Here is a 19,191-nt window from a genome sequence, read left to right on the forward strand (position 1 = left end):
AAGATGCACTTTTTCCTAATGAAATTGGGAAAAAGAAATTACTCTTGACTTGGCTAAGGAGGAAAGCCAATCACATAATAGGTAAACATAAGCTAGGTTGAGTTTCTACCTTTTATCAGTGAAAAAACATACATAGTAATGGTCAGAAGAAGAGAATCCACATGAAAAACTGCATTGTTTGATAATAAAACTTGATTTCCCTCCTCACAAAAGCCAAAGAAGGAAGCGCCCACCAAGGCTAACTGGCAGAGAAAGCAGACCCACCCAAATCTGCCAGAAGACTTTTTTTTTTTTTTTTTCCCTTTGCTGTGTTCTCAGTCCTTGTAGGATCAGGGCCTATGAACCAATTCAATATAAATATCCGATGTCTGCCACTTTACCTGGACACGTTCTGCCTTCTGGCTGTTCTAAGGCATAAACGTAAGCCAGCTTTTACTAGGATGGAGTTTCTGTTACCTCACAGYAGCTTCCACAGTTCTTAAGCAGAACTGCCATTTTTATATCCATTCTGTTATTTTTGCACAGCTATTTCCTATTATATATAACAAACACTCCATGACTGGAGTTTCATCATCAGTTGAAGTAGAATTCTCAGATTTAGAGACAGCCAAGCTGGACTGAAAAGGTTTCTTGAAAATCAATAACTAGAGGTGTGTATTTTAGGAAAATATTATCCTAGAGTTTTGAAGAAAACATCTGAAYTTCAAAAGAATGGATCTTATGGTCATATAACTGCTTACCCAGAGAAAGCTCCATACAGCATTGTAGCACTGTGGAAAAAAAAGGCACACTTTAGTTACACAAACTATCCCAAAACCACGTGCTGGTAACCAGTGTCAGAAAATGCAAAAAGCAGCACCAAGCCAGACACACGTGCTCTTTACACCTCATATTATTTTCAATCAAAGTTGTAGTAACCACAATACAGCAATTGCTGGCTTATCAGAGAGCTCATACACAGCATGGTTTACAATTTTTATAGCTGATAGACTTGGCCAAGATTTGAATGTCAATCATTCCCTCTAAAATTAAAGAAAATGAAATATTCACATCCCTTGGTGACTCTGAAAGTCTCAAGCTATCATACATGTCCCAATCAGCTAGGCAGCTAAGCATCATTATGCCTACTTCAAGGAAAGAACAACTGTTGGACAGAAAGATTCATTCACTGGCTCAATGCCACACAAGATGTCTGTGAAAACACAGGGCTGGAACCCAGCACTTTCTCCTACATGCTCTGAAATCATTTATCCTGACCGTGCTGCCTGCTCCTCAATATGCTGCCCCTAGTGTCCCTCTCTCTGACTCTGCTTCCCTGCATCCATCCTGCAAAATCACATATCCCCAGTTCTGCYTCTGGCCCCACAGAACTGCCGGGCCATCCTGCATCCTGTTCTTTGCCCATTGTGGCAATCACTAAACCCAACAAAATGCTCATCTGCACCTCAGGGCTTTCTCCAACCCCGGATACCTCATATCTCTGCTGAGCTCCAAACTCGGGACATGCACCTGACAACACTAAAAGCAAGTGGCAGAATTTAGACCTTGTGGTGGTCAATTTATAGCACTTCAGGGAGCAAGCAACTCTGTTTTTAGGAACTCAAATTGTTTTACATGCTGTGTTGTGGGTCTAAAATATAATGGGCATCCATGGAGTTGTGAAGCTGGGATAGCACAGTGAGCGTGACCAGCTCCTAAAAAAATTTCTGGAGAAAAAACCACCATCCTTTCCATTCCTCTCTCCTAATATGAATAATTATCATTACCTTTCTTCTTTTGCTGGTTTCTCTTTGCCTTCTTCTGAGAGCACCTGTTCAATTTGTGGAAATTCAGCTTTTACCATGTCTGGAGTAAGTATCACTTCAAACTCAGTTTCATCTGTCTCACTAGAAATTGAAGAATAATGAGATTTTATCCCTTTAAAAGTAATTTTAACCAAGCAAAACAAAAGAATGTCTTACAAAAGAAGGACTTTGTGCTTTTGTCTTTGAGGATCTCTCAGGACAGGTTTAGACACAGCCACACAAGTGGTTAACACTTAATCAATCATATTTAATTCATAACAGAAGAAAAACTTACTCGTCATGTATATTTTCCCTGTCTCTCTCAGGTAAGCCATCCAGCATTCGTGGCACATCTCTTGGAAGCATATCCAAACTGTAAGGATCCCTGTGATGGAAATGGTGCTTGTTTAAGACAGGCAGAGAGTAAGTGCATACAACAGGTATGCTGGTAAACTTCATGGCAGCTGCAGTTACAAAGAAGATGTATTTTTGAATATTCCATAAAAATCTGAGTATCCCAGGAAGTACTGTCACATGAGGAAAGGTGAGCAGGAGACAGGCTGGCTCCTGCTGTGTGTGGGTGCTGCATATGCTACAGGTTTTGGAGTGCCTGTTTTGGCCAGACACACGGGGCTTGTACCTCCCGGAGCCTTCTGAGAGGAAATCAAAGCAGCATTTGGAGCAGGTATTTTTGAAAGTCCTCACTGAAGCTCCAGTTGCAGGGCTAGATATTTCACTAATTATATTGATCTTAATCTTCCCTCCAAGGAGGTCAGTAGRTGTTTTCTCCATTTGTTTGGGATTCCTGAGCTGCAATGTATTACACCTACAGCCACATTCATAGCTGTGGGACTTGTTACTAGTCTGTATAGCCRCAGACAGCAGAAGCTGGTGCAGGAGACTTGTGCTGTATATTCAAAATCATTCTTACCTGGACCTTGCACTTGTCAATGTGGGAGTGTTAGAAAACGTAGAATACACCACTGGCAAAAATCTTCTCCAGTTCATTACTCCACGAATCACTTCCTAAAATGACAAGTGTTACAGCAATCACCTCCAACACAAAATGCAGTGGGAGAGAGGCTTTGAGGACAGAGTGACAGACTTCTTGGTTGAGAAGTGAGTTTGGGGATCTACAGTTCTCTGTATCTTAAAAGATGCTTTCTCCACTGCAAAGCCATGAAAATATAGCAGAGACTGAAAAGAAAGAAAGAGTAGAGAAGCACACAGGGATATACAGGGTATGGAAAAAGTCTAATAATAAAGTTATTCTGACCTGCTTATTGACTATTTAGGTGCATGCCTAATTTRTACTTCAGAATATTTTCTATTTAGGATGATTATTCATCTTTCTTTTGGATTCCTCAAACAAGCAAAAACAAGACAGGTACCCATACAAGAAACCAAACAGGCCATACCTTGTGATGCAGAAATTTCTTTTGCGTGATGGGAATGCTGGATCTTTTGGGGCATTCCTTGGTAAAGGTATATTTTGGAAGAGGGCAAAGATGATATTCAATATTTGTTTCAGAATAGGGCAARGGAGGTAAAACTGGAAATAAACCTGGAGTGGGGTTCTGAAAACAAAGAAGAGATTAGTAAAAAAAAATTGAGTGCCACAGAGAATTAAGTCAATAAAAATTCAATTCTTAGAATTAACTCAGTCACTTCAAACTCGCTTCTTTATCTCATAGCGACTCTCCTGTTCAGTGTTACACCTGATCTCCCTTCTCTCCACATCACAGACCCAAAGTCTGCCCAGTTCATTCATGTTCTCTGCTGTCCTAATACAGCAATTCAAGTCTGGGAGAAGAATACTCTTGCCTGAAGCTGGGTTCTGGCCTGTCTGTCATTTGAGCAAACAAACCGTGCTGAAAGATGGAGTAATCCAACTGAGGCACAGTGCCATGCTGGCAGGGAGCCGCTGCTGCGCACACACTGCACTGCACTGAGCTGTATGGCTGCCTCTGCTGGCTCAGAGCCACCTCAGGGACTGCCAGGCCACGCTGCCCGGTGCGGGAGACACCTTCTGCAGTTGATGCTAACCTGCAGGAAAACCAAGTCACCGAAAATCTTCCCATGCACCACAGCTGTGACTTGGAAAAGCTACTTTACAATGTTATGAGAACTCTCGGAAATTCTAAGATAGATGGATTCAGTGCCAGCCAAGAGTTTGAATTCCCTTTTCTCAGTTTGCCTAAGGATCAAGTGGAACTGCAGTCCCCTAGCTGAATAGAAGACGACTGCAGCAGTTCTATTACCTGGGCAAGGTTACAAAAGTAATGGAGAGAATTGTACATCAATTACATACTGGGTCCTTGATAAAACAAAACCATTTACCCTCCTTTCTTAGGTTCTTTGCAGAAACTTTGTAGAAACTTCAACTTACAAAAATACGAAGTGGGCTGCTCTCAAGAGGGTGGACTAAAGCTTGGGGAGGAACCAGGTTTAAAAGGCTGATCTCCTTTTCTGCTGCTACTTCTGGAGATTGCTTGTGAAAATCTCCCCTCTGGGAGGTCAAGTTCAGTTGTCTCTCAGGAGAAGCAATTACTTGAATCAACTCATCCTTGAAAAACACAAACATCAATGAATCTCAGCGTGAACTTAGCCTTTTGGTAAAATGTCTTGAAAACAAAATTAATCGAATAATTGTAGAAATGCAGTGTTGGGAGTGACTTCAGTAAAGGAAGTTTGTATTTAAGATGACTTGTTACCTGGGCTCCCTGCCTCAGTGGTCGGGAAAGCTTCTGAGGTTTGTAACTTGTGGCTGCATGGTGTGTACAGAACGGCTGGTATCCCATGATGCGGAAATGCTGAGGCACCTAAGAGCAAAGGAAAAAGCAGCACTGCAGGACACGACAACAATCTCTTTTGCTAAACTCACAGATGGAGGGGAACAGTTCAGCCTAAGCAGGGACATGTCACATCTCTGTGGTAATAGATAGCCTGCTAATCAGGAATATGGTATGTGACCAAATCTCTGAGGAGAAATACTTCACTGGTACAAGATGAATGAGAATGTAAAGGAGTATTTTCATTCTTGCTTTTCTGTGAAAGACCACAGATTTAACAGTTTCTTCGTCAAATGCACTCAACTCAGTGAGGCAGAGAAAAAAAAAYGTATTTAGCAATACCCTTAACACTGCTACATGAAGCAGTTGTGTAACATGGGAAAAAATATACTAACAAAATGCTTCTGGGCCTGGAAAAAAAAAGGAAAAAAGGGAAGAGGAAATTAAGCCAACACCTGAATCAGTTCGAATTTTAGGAAATATTTTTACTTTGATGGGATGCAGAATTTGATCTTCTGCTACTCAAAAATTTGAGAAAAAAGGGATCAGAAGTCTGAAGAAACTTTAGAAGTTACAGAGTAACTATGAGTACAGAACTTAAGAGTACAGAAACTTCATGTTTCTGTATTCATAAAGTTGAAAATTAATACTGTGYATTTCAAGAAGGAGATATCTATACTTCTTATGCAGGGACTAAGCAAATATATGCAAATCCCAAATAAACAGACTTCAATTACTTGCTAAAGTTGAAGGACACCTTTATAATGGGATGGCATTTTTGCTCTCTGAAATCAAAGGAAAAGCTATGAGTTGCCTGGAGGCTTTTGCACAGTATCTTCATTCAAAGTAGAAGATGCATCTCACTGCTTATGATACAATAATTTCAGCAGAGGTGATTCATTACTCTGTCTCCTACTGCCTGCTAGAGCTGGTTATWTACAGAAATAGATGAGATTTATTTTTAATAATAGAATGCTAATCACACACTCTTATTAAAGCAACATTTCTACTGTGCTGTACACTGGGGCTATTAAATCAGGCAGAAAATGTGTCTAACTGGACTAATAAAAGAGAACACAGGACAGAGTTGAGAGCTCTACTGACTCACCTTCAAGTCATAATAGGGAAGAACGTGTCTCACTTCTATATCTGCAGATTTGACAGGAACTGGGCCAAGAGCATCAGGTGCCTGAGAGAACACAGAATTAAAATCCAGCAATATGGTGGGAATTTTGTTTTTCATTGGCAATCATTCTTCAGCATAGCTACTTGAAAGTGCACGAAAATAACTGTTCTAACACTTTGATATGTCTCCAGTCCCTTCTTGGATTTTGGTCTTTCAGTTGCCTTTTTTTTTTTCCATTTCTTCTGCAAAATTCAGTACTTTAGCTAGCTCTGACACATTGACATTCAGAAATTTAGAATTAAATTAAGAGAATGCAAATGTTTTAAACTATTTTCTGAAGCAATTAATTAATTTGGTGCAACTCTAGAATAACAGCCACACTGAAAAGCTTTGATAAAAGCAGCACTTGGTTGCTGCCACTTTAGGCACAGTACTTACCAAATCACAATGCAACTGAGGGGAACTGTAAATGGGGAATTCAAATGGCAATATACGATCTTCAGATATGCTAGAAGAAATGCCCTTACACTTCTCTGGTTTGTTGAAACTCCCATTCTCTGYCATTAACAGAGAGCAAAGGTTATGTTTTTGTAATGTCTGTTACAAAAATACACTGCTACAAAAATAGAATCAAACACAAAACAGGTATTTAACATATTCCTAAGACGAGTGTAGTCATTTTAATATGAGATGTAAGAAAATCTTTTCTAAACGCTTTAAATGCCACATCTACAGGAGAGCAGGCACAATACCATGACTATTAGACAGATGTGATTACCTCTTCTCTAGAGTGTCATTTCAGCCCACACATTGCAGCATGATCCTCTCTATCCGTTTTCACTCAGCAAGGCAGACTTAAGTCAGAACTCCTCTTTTACAGACTGCCATTACTGCTCCTGCCTGAAGCACTCCTGCAGTTCCTGCAGTGAGTTTTCTTGCATGTTGGGAATAAAAGAGCCCCCACTTACAGAAGCAGGAAAGGTCTCACATGGAAAAGTGTTTCAGAGATTGTCCAAGTGAGCATATATGAAAGAATGAGAAGCAAGAGGCACAAATCTTCCTCTGTCCCCATCAAACTACGACACCATCTAAGGGCTGTTTCCTTCTGTGACTTAATAAAGTGATTTTTCCAGGTCAACACTTTCATTTCACAGTAAAGAAATGAACCACTGCCTTTTGCAGCTGAACAGGCCGAAAATAAAAGCCACATGAGTGCTCGCAATCATTAGTTTAGAAAAAAATGAGAAAAACATCCTAAGAAGAGTTGATCACCCTTTAAAACAATTTTATAAATAGACAAATGTGGCTATTTCTACCTTGCCATACTTTTTTCTTTACTGCTTAAAGGCTCCCATTAACGGATTGTGTATTTACATATGCATGTGAGTAGAAATGTAGTGCATTGGACACACTGCGGTATAACCCAAGTGATCATAATTCACTGCCAAAATATCAGCTTGCTCTTTTACTCCTTACCAGRCCCAGAGACTTCCTCCAACCCTCTGGCTTCTCTGTTGAGCCCACGGAACAAATGCAGCAAGCGATTTTGTCGAATTTGAATCACAATCTAAGAGAATTATTACAAATTATAAAGATAAATATTAAGCTGAACAGTCTAAGATGTACAGCCATAGCAATCCACAATACTTCTAACTTTGCTACAAAGGTCATTCAGACATGTCTATTTAAGAATTTTTGCTGCCTTTGCTACTYTCCTGCCTTCTGTTCAGGAGGGATAAAATGGGGATGGAGAATAGATATTTATTTCACAGTGACCTTACACATCAAAATTTGTGTAACTACTCCTTTAGTCTTACATTTTAACAGACTCTTTTGATAGGCCAAAATACTTCAGGTGTATCTATTGGTGTGTGGTGTGTGTGTGTATATATAAAATGATAAGTAAACAGACAATTAATSATGGTCAAATGAATACTTTTGGTTCTGTGAAACTGGAAAATGGAAAATAAGTATATAGGTAGCAATATGCACTGTGCAATTTGCCCAGTGCTATGTGTCACAAACTGACTGTGAAGATCCCTAGATTTTAATACCAGAAGAGATCATTCTGCCACATCATTATTTGTAMCACGTGGGACTTTTGTACTGAGTCTAATACTGCAGACAGTGGTAAAGAATATATCTAAGAAAAACATYTAAACTGCAAATTAGGAGTGCAGGAAAACTGCACATTGCTTGCAGCATTTGAATTTGCTGGGGAAAAAAAGCAGCGCAAATGAAAGATATTAACTTGACAAGTCATTCTATCGATATCATCTTTAGCTTCTTAAAAGAATACACAAAACCACAGAATAATTCAGGAAGGAAGGGACCTTAAGAGGTCTCTAGGCCAACTTCCTACTTCAAGTTAAGAGAAGCTATGAGATCAGACCATCTTGCTCAAGGYTTTGGCCAGTCTGGTCCTGAAAACCTCCAAAGATAGAGGCTGCACAATCTATCTGAGTGACCTGCTCCAATAMTTGACTGTCCTCATAGTGAAAAAGGTCTTCCTTATCTACAGCCTACACCTCTCCTGCTTGTATTCACACCCGTTCTCTCATGTACTGCTGCAGTCTGGCTCCATCTTTGATAAAAACTTTGTTTTTTGGTTGTTCACATTACCTTGTATGCTGCTTGTTGGAATTTCCTCAACATCCTGTTTCTCTTGTCCCAAGGGTCATTACGGAGCAAGTCAAACGTAGGATGGACACTTGGACACTGCATGGTAGGAAAGGGGAAAGGGATGAGGGGATGTATAGAGAAATGGATGAGGAAAAAGAAAGGAAAAGGAAGGGGAAAGAGAGAATAGGAAGGGGAAAAACATAAAGGACATGCTTTTTTTTTTTTTTAAATTAGCAGCATGAATTTCAGTTTAGGCCTTCAGATTTCCAYTTGCTTCTAATATTAGAAGATCAGAATATGAGAAGATGAATTGTTCACACAGCATGGTGCTGGCCATAATCTACTAGAATAAAAGTCATAAATAAGATACAGACACAGAAGTGGGGACATTAGGAGGAAAGACATTTATTGACAAATTGCTAAAGCAGTTTGTTAGGTTAATAGATGATAGTAACATATAAACAAACCTGCTGAACAGGCCGGATAACACGTCTGAAAGAAACTTCTACTTTGTTCCTTTGAAACTCCTTTTCTATGACAGGATCTCCTCTTTGGATCTAATTTGCCATCAAGAACAGCCACATTAGTACAAAGTATTCAATGAATTGTTTCCTCACTTACAATTAGAGGAAACTCACTTAGAAAGTAACGTTCTGGAGCCAGTTGACAAAATACAGGCTTCATTCCCCTTCCAGGGAACGATTAGTGCAACATTTTAGTAAATCAAACGAAGTAAATAATGTCTTTCTAGGCATGAGTTTCAATCAGATTCCCACCCTAATGAAACACAGATCACTTTGCATAGCCAAAATCAGCACAGAGAAACTTTGCAGAAAGAATGCTGTAAGCTAGCACTCAAACATYCCTACATAAACTGCCTGCAGCTTTCCCATTTCTAAGAACTCTTMATTTACCATGGTTTCCAATGGTGCTTGCTCTTTAATCTGCTCATGTATGAAASAGTTTTCTGCTCATATCTTTTCACTCCTTTGAAACTCCCTTACTTTTGTGTGTCAAGGCATGCTGGATGAATAAAAGAGCTTCTCTTCTTAGAGCATCTTCCATCCCAGTTCTCCTTACCCACTGTTTGCATGTGAAAAACAGGCTGCTTGTATGTGACAGCAGAGCCAGCAAACTGGGAAATAGGAAGGGAAGTCCCTGAGGGCTGCACCATTTGAGAACAAATATTTCCTGCCCCCATCTGCTGCTGCTCTCACCTCCATGGAACACAAATCACAGTCTGCGGTGACTGAAAGAAACCAAAGATAGGCCAAGGCTCTAGAAAAGGCACTTGATGAAGTATTTCTCTACGGYTCAGTGTGAGTACTGATGTTTTTAGTTCCGAGTCACACAAGAAACGAACTCTTCAGAGCAGTACAATACACACAGCAGGCTGGAGGCCACTGCAGGGCTCAGATGATTCCTCTGCAGTGTTGCACTGGGATGGTGCTGGGTGCAAAGCTAACAGGTTGGGAAAATATTGTRTCACACTTCCACTAATAATTTTCCCTCTTCCCCCAACATAAAAACATCTAAGAAACAATGACAGAAATAATCACGTTAAAGTTGCAGGAAGTACAAGTTTGCACTGATGTATTAAGAAAAGCTGAAAAGACTAAGAACTTAATAATGTTCACTAGTGCACAGAAGATAGTCCAAAAGTGTAAGTTTGATTTTAAAATAACAGAACTAACAGCAAAGGCTAACCTTGTATTGTTCTTCTTCCCTCTGTCGGTTTTCAATAATCTCTTTTTTAAATTTCATAGATATTGGATCTTTGCCTTTATGAACTTGCCTACATTTATAGTAGAGGAAAGAAAAATGTTTTACTTAACACAGTTTGCTTATTTAAAGGAAAATGGACTAATTCTCTTCTTATGATGTTGAGAACTATGACCTGTGGTGTGAAAAATGGATTGCAAACACAACTGCGATGTGCTTAAACACATCAATATGCATGTTACCTTATTTGATATGCATATGTAATTCTATTCACTCTGTATTATATGCATTTCAGTCCATGTTCAACCTTTATTAACAACCATGGCAAAGGCTCCCTTTGTCTTTAGCACAGGGCACAAGGCAGAAATGTATGGGAACAGAGTTAGGAGAACAGGAGAGCAGCAGTTTTTAACCTGAATGCAACCACAGTAAACTCAAATACCTCATTCAGTTACCACTGTTAAAACTAATCTGATTCGCCTTAGGCACAAGTGGAGAAGAATGGAAGTGAAACAATRGTAACTGAAACATAGGGGAAAAAAAGATCGTAACTTGAAATGGCAGCATTACGTATTAGTGGATAACACATACATCATCTACAGGAGCCTTACTTAGGCAAACTCTAGTGTTGCTAATAACAGGGATAATTAACACTCACCACTTCATATGGTTCTCTTCCTCTTCCTGCACAGCTTGTTTGACTTTTTGTTCAAACACAGCTTCCTTCATCTGCCTTGTTTTCATCCCTTCATTGCCTTGGCGAAGGACTGCAGGAACGTCAGAAAGTCATATCTTACRTCAAATCAGATCTGAGTTTTTAATTGGGAAAAATATCCACTGTGATAACCAAACTTAYTAATGCACAAAGCTAAGGTGACATTTCTCACAGAAACTATAACCACACAATCTCAAAAATTCTGAACCTGAGTTGCCCATTAGAATCCTATACAAAACTGTAAGACCATTTTTTTTACTTATTATGTTACTTCTTTCTTATTTATGCTTAATTATGTTAATTAGGCTTAATTATGTTACCTTCTCTCAAGTCCTTAATCTTCAATTTGCCTGGTTCCTGATTCAAAACAGTTGCCACAGCATGTGGATTTGACAAGTCTGTGGGGAATCTGAGGTTTTGGTATTCAATTTCCTAGGAGATAAGAATTAACAGGGAGGAATAGAAGCAAGGAGGAGTGTTAGTCCTGAAAAGTACTTCTGCTTATTATCGTTTCACACCTTTACTTTTTGAATAGGCCTGGATYGTGGTTGACTGGGCTGGTCTCTTCTCCACACCAGTGATTTTCCTGTAGACACAGCTTTTTTCTTTGAAGGACTTCTTTGCTTTTCAAATTCCTCTTTTCTAGGTGTCAGAAGGATAGACATTGCTTTATAAGTACTCTGAAAATGGATTTAAGTCCAGATCGTGCATTTACATCCCTCCCAGATACACAAAAGAAATTGGAATTTTCTCTCTCAAATTATGACTGGAATCAAAAYTTCAAATTTCACTAGCTTGCCAGTTTATAAAAAAATAGGTATAGGCCAAAAGATCTTACTGCCTAAAAAAAAAAGCAAAAACAACCCTTTGTCTTGCAAGATCTCAGCAACAACAACAAAATACAGCAGGTATAATARAGGCTGAGAACGCCTAACATTTCTTTGGGGGTATTTAACATCTCATTTTTATTTTGGTACAGTTTCATTTCACACAAAGTCCGAGTACTCTGAACAGATGACATGCTACCAAAAGAGCAGGTACAAGCATTAAGACTTGAATGATATTAGAACATTCTAAGTTTGTATAAACAAAAATAATTAAAATGATTACAGTAAAATTGCATGAAACTCCATCTCATGAGTATTTTTTAGAATTGAACAAAAATATTCAAAGATCAGTCATCCACACATACATCAGACCTAGATGGGGTGTTGATGTTCCTGTGAATACACATACATAGGGTTTTGAGTGAAACTGTGAAATCCACAACTGCATTTTCATGTGCGCTGTTCCATACTGAAGTGGAGAATATTTCACAGTTACTTCCACTTTCCCATTGCCTGGAATGATTCCTGTGATTAGTGGAGAAAAATAATCAGAATACTTCCCTTGTCAAGCCACTCAGGTATACTGAATGAATTCTGGACTATATTTTTTAACAATATTAGTCTTTGAGTTGATTTCAAAAGGCCTGGAAACTATTTTAGATCTCCAAATATGTTTCCAGAACTATTGGTTACCAACTAATGGGAGATATTTTGCAATAGCAATGAGATTGGACACAGACTACAAGACCACTCCTTGCTGTTTTGAAAATGATAGACACTATTTATATACAAAAATACTCCACTTATATCTGCCACACTCAATTGCCTGTTTTTTTCTTTTTTTTCTCAAGAAAACTTCATAAATAGCACTATAAGTACCTTTATCTGTGCTCATTCAGGCTTGGGGAATGGTCCATATTTAATGTATTAGTTGCCTTTACTGTATCTTAGTTCCTTATTACCCCTTCCATGATTTTCTCAATCCAATTTAACTCTAAACAGTCAGCTGCAATCAGATGCAGCTCCTGATGTTTCTCAGTTTGGGGAACACGGACTTTATTCAGTTAATCATTAATATCATAAAATATTAATTGAGCATCTTTGTAAAGTGATCACTACCTAGTTTTCTGCAATCTATACTTTTGTTTGTTACATTATTTGATCATTGCTAGTTACAGCGCCCAAGGACTTTAGTAGGAGCTGAAACTGCTACTTGCTCCTTAGAGAGTTCTCATCACCTTAGTGGCTGACCACTTCAACTTTTGGCTACAAACTTTTACTAGATGGATGTTTTTCTGGGATTTTTATATTTCTTCCCTCACCAGAATTGAACCAACTTAGAAAACTTGAACTAGTTCCAGCAACTTTGCTTGTGACTGTGTCAAAAACAAACAAAATCAAGTAATGATTTGTACACCTCATCCCTAGCTCTACTCAATTGTATTTTTTTTCCTTTTCCTCTCTTACAGTTACAACTTCTTACAGCACACAGCAAGAAAAATAGCCAAAACCAAAACAGCAACACAGTTCACTTTGCGAACAATGCATTTGGCTGTAACAGCTCCTGAGGCTGTTGTACAGAGTTGTAGTGAATTCTTCCAGACCACTAAGGCAACATATATATGGGGACAAGTTTGATGGAGCAGAGGTCATCTTTTATTTTTCCTGTATATCAACAACAGRATCAGCAGCAACGCACACAGTCACTACTACAGTCTTTGACAGATTTCTTCAGTCAGACAGGTTTGCAATACRCTGTAGATAAACAGACTGTCCTGAAGCAGTGATGATTTCCTCCCTACAACCTGGATTTGATAATACCCAAGCATCTCCAAAAGAGAAAAATCATTTTCCAACATTGAGAAGTGTCACAYAGGGTCACTGAGCCACATCAGGGCCTGGCTTTTATCCACAAACACTGGGGTAAAGGTTGTATCTTTCTACACTCATTTCTACCCAACACTGAAGAAATGTTCACAAGTAAATACACTCAGTAAATATGCATTTAAGTTTTAGAATTTTAAGTAAGTGCAATCTACCAGACGTTGGCTGGACAGTGAAGGCTTTGTGACGCTGAATGAAATCAATGTGGAATTCAAAATCTATGGGACAGCTGCACTGCAAAGGTATAACATATTCCTTACTGAAAAAGAGAAARGAAGAAGAAAGAATTAATGAAATTGCCATCGATCATCAATAGCTAGCTGGAAAACAATATTATACACAACATGCCCTGGATCTATCCATGTGAGAGAGATGGATTACTTTAATATGAAAGCAGTCATTTCTTGTTGTTCCAAAAYAGTAAAATACTTCAGACCATTCACTCGGGAATCTAGAACTAAATCTTGATTTGATTGCTAAGTAGTTTACATCTTAAATTACTTTCTCCTAGCCAAACAGAATATCTTATAACTTTCTAGAAGTTATTTCTGTGCATCTCATGTTCTTAAAAGCTGCATTGTCTAGCAAAGAAGAACAATCCAAATTGGAGCTACAAAAAGTACAGCATCAGAAATCAGGCTCCTTGCATGAGTTTCCTTGCAGAAAAGGATGAGACAAGACTCTAGTGTAAAGTCTACAAAAGAGCTGGATACTCTGGATACAATCAGCGAGATTGGACTTTAACCACTGCAAAAGTAACGCTGCAGGGGCCTCATTTTCATAAAACCCCTTTAAACCTCATTTTGATTGTGTGATTAGAAAACATCTGTTCATGTCCTCTGGCTTTTTTTCTGAATCTGTTTTCATGTAACAAGCTGAAATGCAAGAGTTGGTCTAACTCCATCCATCATCCTACAAATCAAGACTAATTCTCCCAGGCTTATTTCTGTTTCATATAAACTGTTTGACTGAAATCTTATCTTGCAGATTAGCAAATAAAGCACGTTATACAGAGTATTCCTTTGTAAAGCACATTTTGAAAAGCTTAGGAAAATAAATAATAATAGGAAGGACTTTTTTTTTTCTCTGCCTTACTGCAGCCTGCTCCTGAAGTCCTGCACTTCACCAGATGATGAATGGAGTCATCACCAATTTAGACAAGCTGAAATTTGAGTTCCATCTACGTATATATCTTGCTATAGCTCCTATACATGTATCGCCTTCACTCACCTCTGACCAACTGTTACATCAGACAGATTTATAAACGATGGAAATTCTACAACATTCACAGCAGGGTAGGCRTGTACAGGAATGAGTAATGTATCTTCTCCCTACCAAAAAAACATGGTAAATATTAATTACTTACACTGAATAAATGCTATGGAAAGTAAAAGTTCGTATAACATTTAGTCAGTAACTGGGTATGCAACACCTCTAAGATCATCACTGTGTGGGCTAATTCTGATATTCTGTCTGCTTTCACTATGCAACTGTCTCCATACTTTCAATATCTATCTAGAGCACCTGCAAGCCTGCTCAGCTGAAACACTCCATCGGTAAAGCTTGAAGATGGATGTATGGGCAAAGAATTACAAAAGGAGGCTGATAGTCTTCCCACAGCTCTGGGATATTTACAGTCTGGAAAAAATATGCTAAAAAATGGGTGCTTAAAATAAAAATATTCCAATCGTGACTTCTTCATATGAATTCATGTAGCCCTAATAAGCAATGTACCATTTGTGGCAGATCTTTTAATGTTGGGCATTAATTGTACCTTTGTTTTTTCATCAGCATCATGCCTTAACTTCTGTTTTATTCCATTAGAACTACATTTTCTTACAATAAATCCTTACCTGACAATGAATTCGGATGCAGTCATAGTAATATCGCCACTCATCAGGACAAAAATCAACAGTAACCACAAATGACAAGCCAGGGACAAGACGGTGCTAGAAAACAACATGGAGAAAGGRTAGAAGAAAATTGAATATGAAACAACACGGTGCTGTATCCCAAAGTGCTGCATGAGGGTCTTCAGACACTTACTGTTTTGTTGTATTTGATCTGAAAATACTTTGTCTGGGGTGGTATAATGTGGAGGTTTATTACGTCACCAGAAATATTTATCAGCTTCTGTAGAACAAAAGAAAACCAAAACCCAAATGCTTTACAACATGGACGGTTGTTTGTGAATGCCTATTGTATTTTTGAGACTGTCCAAAGCAAAGATGTTACATTAAGCAAAGAAGTAATCATTTCTACCTTGCTAGAAATAGCTTTTCTATGCTCTAAATTTAAAAAGAAAACTATTTAAACCTTGCAACCCACATTTTTAATCTTTGGAACTAAGTCAGAGTTCTTTCCTTAGGAAGATTTACAGCTTAATCTATGTAAATCCCTAAAATCAACAAGAGTAATCACCGATTACTCTGATAYCTCTGAATCAGATTCTGGTGCTATTTTGTTTACACGTAAAAGGAATTTAAAAACAAGTGCAATCACTGACTTCACTTTTACAGAGGTATGAAAGAACAGAAATTACTCYCCTGTTTTGTTCTGTATCACAAAGWWACAAACCTTTGGACTGTGMCAGTTCAGCCTGCAAAGCCTCCTGCATCTTGCTTACTTTCCTTATACCTGGTCAACCTAGCCCATCATAGCCATCCAACCTCTGCCTCAAAGCACTTTCTATAAGAACAAAGACAGACAAAAGGAAAAGCAGAGAGAAGAAAAGTAGATGCTTAAAGTATTAATCGGGAAAAGGAATCAAACATAAACGTCCTGACTTTCCTTCCTTRGATGAGACTGCACTTGCCAGAAGGCCAGACACTTTCAAAATCTTCCTACTAGTGAACATGTTTGGAGCCACAAAGTCAGTCCAATATATTCTGAGAACAATCCTTTATGGGTTTAAARTAGGAATCCTTTATGAGTGACGTGCAAGTCACACATCATTCTAACTCCGCTCATAGACACAGGCAAAACAAAGACTGCAAAGGACAACATCCTGTTTGTTTAGTTACCTTCTGTTTTGCTTCTCAAGGCCCTTGGGGTAGTGCTTCCTTACAGACTATTCTATACAGGAAGGGGACTCATGATCACAAGCAACTCACTCAGCTTTTGTTATCTTTTACAAGCCCTGAGAGGATCTCTGCTSTGACACTTACCAGTGTCTGCTGGTGATGTTTTCCAGTTTCATACCCTCCATAGTGCARCACAGCAGGCTCAGCCTGGATGACTTCATTCCTCTGAAGTTTGGAGTAACTCCCTGGAAAAAACAATCAGGGAGAAAAGGAGAGCAGGTGAAACAGAAATCATGATGGTTACATTTAATCAGCATGTTTATATATCACTCAGTGTGTTGTAAAGAGAAAACAGAGACAGAGCTTGTTTCTCCTTGCTAAGATATGATGTGCAAATGTCTAACTCATCAAATGAAGTACTAAGATGGCATCTGCCACCCCAACAGGTTCATGATCCTAGGGTAGTTTCTCTCTAGACAAAATGGAGAATCCAGGGACCTACAAGTGAGTCTCCCAACCATTCCTAGGATAGGGAATGGAGCAAATAATCCTGGAATATATTTCCAAGCATGTGAACAAGAATGTGACTGGGAGTAGTCAGAATGGATTTATGAAGGCAAATCATGTCTGACCAATCTGCTGTTCAACATCTTCATTAATAAGTTGAGTATGGGGCAAGGTGCACTCTCAGCACAGCAAGTTCACAAATGCTACAAATTTCAGAGGAGTGGTTGATAGACCAGATGGGTGTGCTGATATTCAGAGCAACCTTGAAAGGTTCCAGAAATGAGCTGACTTGATCCTCTTGAAGATCAGGAAAGGTCAGTGATAAGTCCTGCACYTGGAGAAGGGAAAACTCCAAGCTCCAGTACAAACTGGGGACCAACTAGCTGGAAAGCAGCTTGGCAGGAAAGGATGTGAGGGTCCTGATGGAGGCTGTGGAGTCTCCAGATTTGGAGATACTCAAAACCGGACTGGACATGGTGCTGAGCAACCTGCTCTAGCTGACTCTGAGCTGCSAAGTTTAACCAGGTGATCTCCACAAGTCCCTTCCAACATCAGATATTATGTGATTCTGTGATGCTTGGCATGCTATGGCTTCAACCAGTCACCACAAAATTTAGAGGCCAGTTAGGAACAGTACAGACACGAACACTTTGCTGGCTACCAGGATTACTTTAAAGTTGGAGAAGAATAAGACAGTAAAAACTTACTGGATTCCAGCAGGTGGTTGGGGACAGCCTGTCTTTCTTTAGGTTCCTCCACTAGGCTGTCCAGAAGGACACTGGGTATCTTCTTGAAGGATTTCTCAGCACTAATGAATTCTGTAGAGGCTGACTGAACCATCTCCATATTAGGACAGAAATGGAGTTCAAGTGGTAGTAAAATACTTCAGCACCTGGGTGCAAATCAAAATAACATAATCATCAAAGTGCCTTCCCTTGTACCGGTAACTCCTGCTGCCTAGAACTGCTTGTTCCTTAGGAGATAGATCATATCCTGGGATCACTTAAAATCCTYCTCTGCTACCTAAATAACAGATTTATAATGACTCACATTCTGGACTATAACTTGTAGGCAAAATTACCAAATGGCTAAGTGACAAACATCCATGAAGCTGGGTATTAATATAAGATAAATTTCGTCAACTTTAGAGAATCAGGAGTCAAATCATGAGACAGACTCTAGCCTGTTGTTCATTTTGGCTTTACACAGTTAAGACCCCTTGTGGGACACAGGTAGCCAAGCCCTGTGCTGCTGGTAATTCTACCTAGTCACTGAATATTGTGGAATTAGTGGTCAGATACGCTGCAAAAGTCTCCCTGTCAGGTGTGCAAAGCTTTCCTATGTCTGCAAAGCTCCATGAAAAGTTAAGCCATCATAAGGGGTTACCGTTTTGACCAGCATTTATTTCCAAAGAAAGCTCAGGATTATACCATCCACAGAAAGGGCATGAGCTGAAAGGCAAACTGTAAAGCAGCGATACACTCCAGTACCCTGACACCCAGTCAGAAATGGCACTTCACACAACACAATCTATCTTGCACAAGYAGACGGAGCTCTAAAAATATTTCAACTATTATCCTCATTATACGAGACCTTCCCACAGCTCTTCTACATGTCCTATCCTGCCCTTATAGAAAGTAAATCTTCAGGGGTGGAGCAAGCATAATAAGCCTGACACTTGGGCAGGATAGGACATCTCTGAGCTGGCATGCTGTACCTTGGGCAACTCGATTCACCCTTTCCAAAGATCTTAGGAGAAGCTCTGCCTACAGAGAGTGCGTGTGCGCTAAGCATATGTGTACATGGCAAAACCATGCCAGCAAATGTTGCTCCCACAGCACTSCCTTGCACTTGGGGCATTTTCATCTGTACTGTTGCTCACTGAAGATGCTTGGCCTTTAGCACAGTGTCGGTCCTCTCTTTCTTCAGGTCCTCCAGAACAGAGAAAGGAGAAAAGATTCTTTGGATAGTTGCACTCTCCAAATTTACTTCTGTAGAGACTTTTTTTTTCCAATCTCCCCTGAGTGTTTGGGCTGATAATCTTTATTTTTTTAAATATTAATATGAGGGATAAGAAAACTGGCATTTGATTTCTTTTTGTTTAGATAGCATCAGCTGGATTATTTGTTTGGTGAAGATAACTGTAAACCCAGAAGGTCAAGGGCCAATTACAGATCCCGTGTTAAGTA

General features: G+C 39.2%; 1 protein-coding gene across 1 annotated transcript in view; it reads right to left on the bottom strand.

Annotated features, from left to right (window-relative positions):
- Positions 1–17,879, bottom strand: part of CFAP221 (cilia and flagella associated protein 221) — an 18,255-nt gene extending 376 nt beyond the window's left edge. Inside the window, exons 1-23 of the mRNA XM_026035106.1 lie at positions 17,710–17,879; positions 16,640–16,740; positions 15,519–15,605; positions 15,326–15,421; positions 14,703–14,803; positions 13,628–13,731; positions 11,954–12,113; positions 11,280–11,403; positions 11,082–11,193; positions 10,705–10,813; positions 10,032–10,119; positions 8,792–8,881; positions 8,325–8,420; positions 7,179–7,269; positions 6,141–6,259; positions 5,685–5,765; positions 4,499–4,606; positions 4,174–4,350; positions 3,203–3,361; positions 2,716–2,810; positions 2,080–2,169; positions 1,767–1,886; positions 741–770 (exon numbers count right to left, since the gene is read on the bottom strand). Coding sequence (XP_025890891.1) covers positions 741–770; positions 1,767–1,886; positions 2,080–2,169; positions 2,716–2,810; positions 3,203–3,361; positions 4,174–4,350; positions 4,499–4,606; positions 5,685–5,765; positions 6,141–6,259; positions 7,179–7,269; positions 8,325–8,420; positions 8,792–8,881; positions 10,032–10,119; positions 10,705–10,813; positions 11,082–11,193; positions 11,280–11,403; positions 11,954–12,113; positions 13,628–13,731; positions 14,703–14,803; positions 15,326–15,421; positions 15,519–15,605; positions 16,640–16,740; positions 17,710–17,848 — 2,477 coding nt within the window. The 5' untranslated portion in view covers positions 17,849–17,879. The remainder of the gene's footprint in view (positions 1–740; positions 771–1,766; positions 1,887–2,079; positions 2,170–2,715; positions 2,811–3,202; positions 3,362–4,173; positions 4,351–4,498; positions 4,607–5,684; positions 5,766–6,140; positions 6,260–7,178; positions 7,270–8,324; positions 8,421–8,791; positions 8,882–10,031; positions 10,120–10,704; positions 10,814–11,081; positions 11,194–11,279; positions 11,404–11,953; positions 12,114–13,627; positions 13,732–14,702; positions 14,804–15,325; positions 15,422–15,518; positions 15,606–16,639; positions 16,741–17,709) is intronic.
- Positions 17,880–19,191: the final 1,312 nt, after the last annotated feature.

The sequence above is a fragment of the Nothoprocta perdicaria genome, unplaced genomic scaffold (assembly GCF_003342845.1).
Source record: "Nothoprocta perdicaria isolate Ctin4 unplaced genomic scaffold, notPer1 scaffold_0, whole genome shotgun sequence".
Classification (NCBI taxonomy): domain Eukaryota; kingdom Metazoa; phylum Chordata; class Aves; order Tinamiformes; family Tinamidae; genus Nothoprocta; species Nothoprocta perdicaria.